The following is a 678-nucleotide window of genomic DNA, read 5'->3' on the forward strand; positions in this document are numbered from 1 at the left end:
TGCTGCTGCTGCTGCTGCGGCGCTGCTGCTGCTGTTGCTACTGTAGCTGTAACTGCTGCTGCTGCTGCTGCTGCTCCTCAGCGGGAAAAAACAAGATGCAGGTGTCTCCTCTGCACTGTCTCCTCTAAACTGTCTCCTTTTGCTGGCCCTCAACTCCTCCTCTGTATACGGATACCACCCAGTGGGTGTCTCCCTGTCTCCTTCTGTCTCCTCGCTGCCGTCTGTCTCCTTATCTGTCTCCTTTGGGGCCCCCAGCAGCATCTTTGGGGGCCCCCCTCTTCCCCTGTCTCCTCGGAGAGAGAAAGAACGGCTATGCATGCGGGGGTGTTTGCTGCTGCTGCTGCTGCTGCTGCTGCTGCTGCTGGGTGCCTTGAATGTGTCTCCTGCAGCAGCAGCAGCAGCAGCCCATTCCGCTGCTGTCTCCTCACTGTCTCCCCACACAGCAAGGAGACAGTTGCTGCTGGCTGTCTGCTGCTGCAGCAGAGAGAAAGCTCTCTCGAGAGACTTTTGTGGCGCCAGCATTGTCTCCTGGGCGTCCGTAATCAGATCCAAAGAAAAACACACATCCAGCAACCTACACACAACAACATAATAAATATATTCCTCCTCCTGCTGCTGCTGCTGCTGCTGCTGCTGCTGCTGCTGCTGCTGCTGGTGCTGCTGCTGCTGCTGGTGCTG

The 678-nt window shown here is 57.2% G+C and overlaps 1 protein-coding gene across 1 annotated transcript in view; it reads right to left on the reverse strand.

The window, feature by feature from the left end:
- EMH_0010470 (uncharacterized protein) overlaps window positions 1–678 on the reverse strand; it is a gene marked incomplete at both ends in the record, with an annotated part of 5,410 nt that overhangs the window by 978 nt on the left and 3,754 nt on the right. The window contains one exon of the mRNA XM_013498964.1: window positions 1–676. Coding sequence (XP_013354418.1) covers window positions 1–676 — 676 coding nt within the window. The remainder of the gene's footprint in view (window positions 677–678) is intronic.

Source organism: Eimeria mitis, genomic scaffold, assembly GCF_000499745.2.
Source record: "Eimeria mitis Houghton genomic scaffold, Emh_scaff387, whole genome shotgun sequence".
In the NCBI taxonomy this organism is placed as follows: Eukaryota; Apicomplexa; class Conoidasida; order Eucoccidiorida; family Eimeriidae; genus Eimeria; species Eimeria mitis.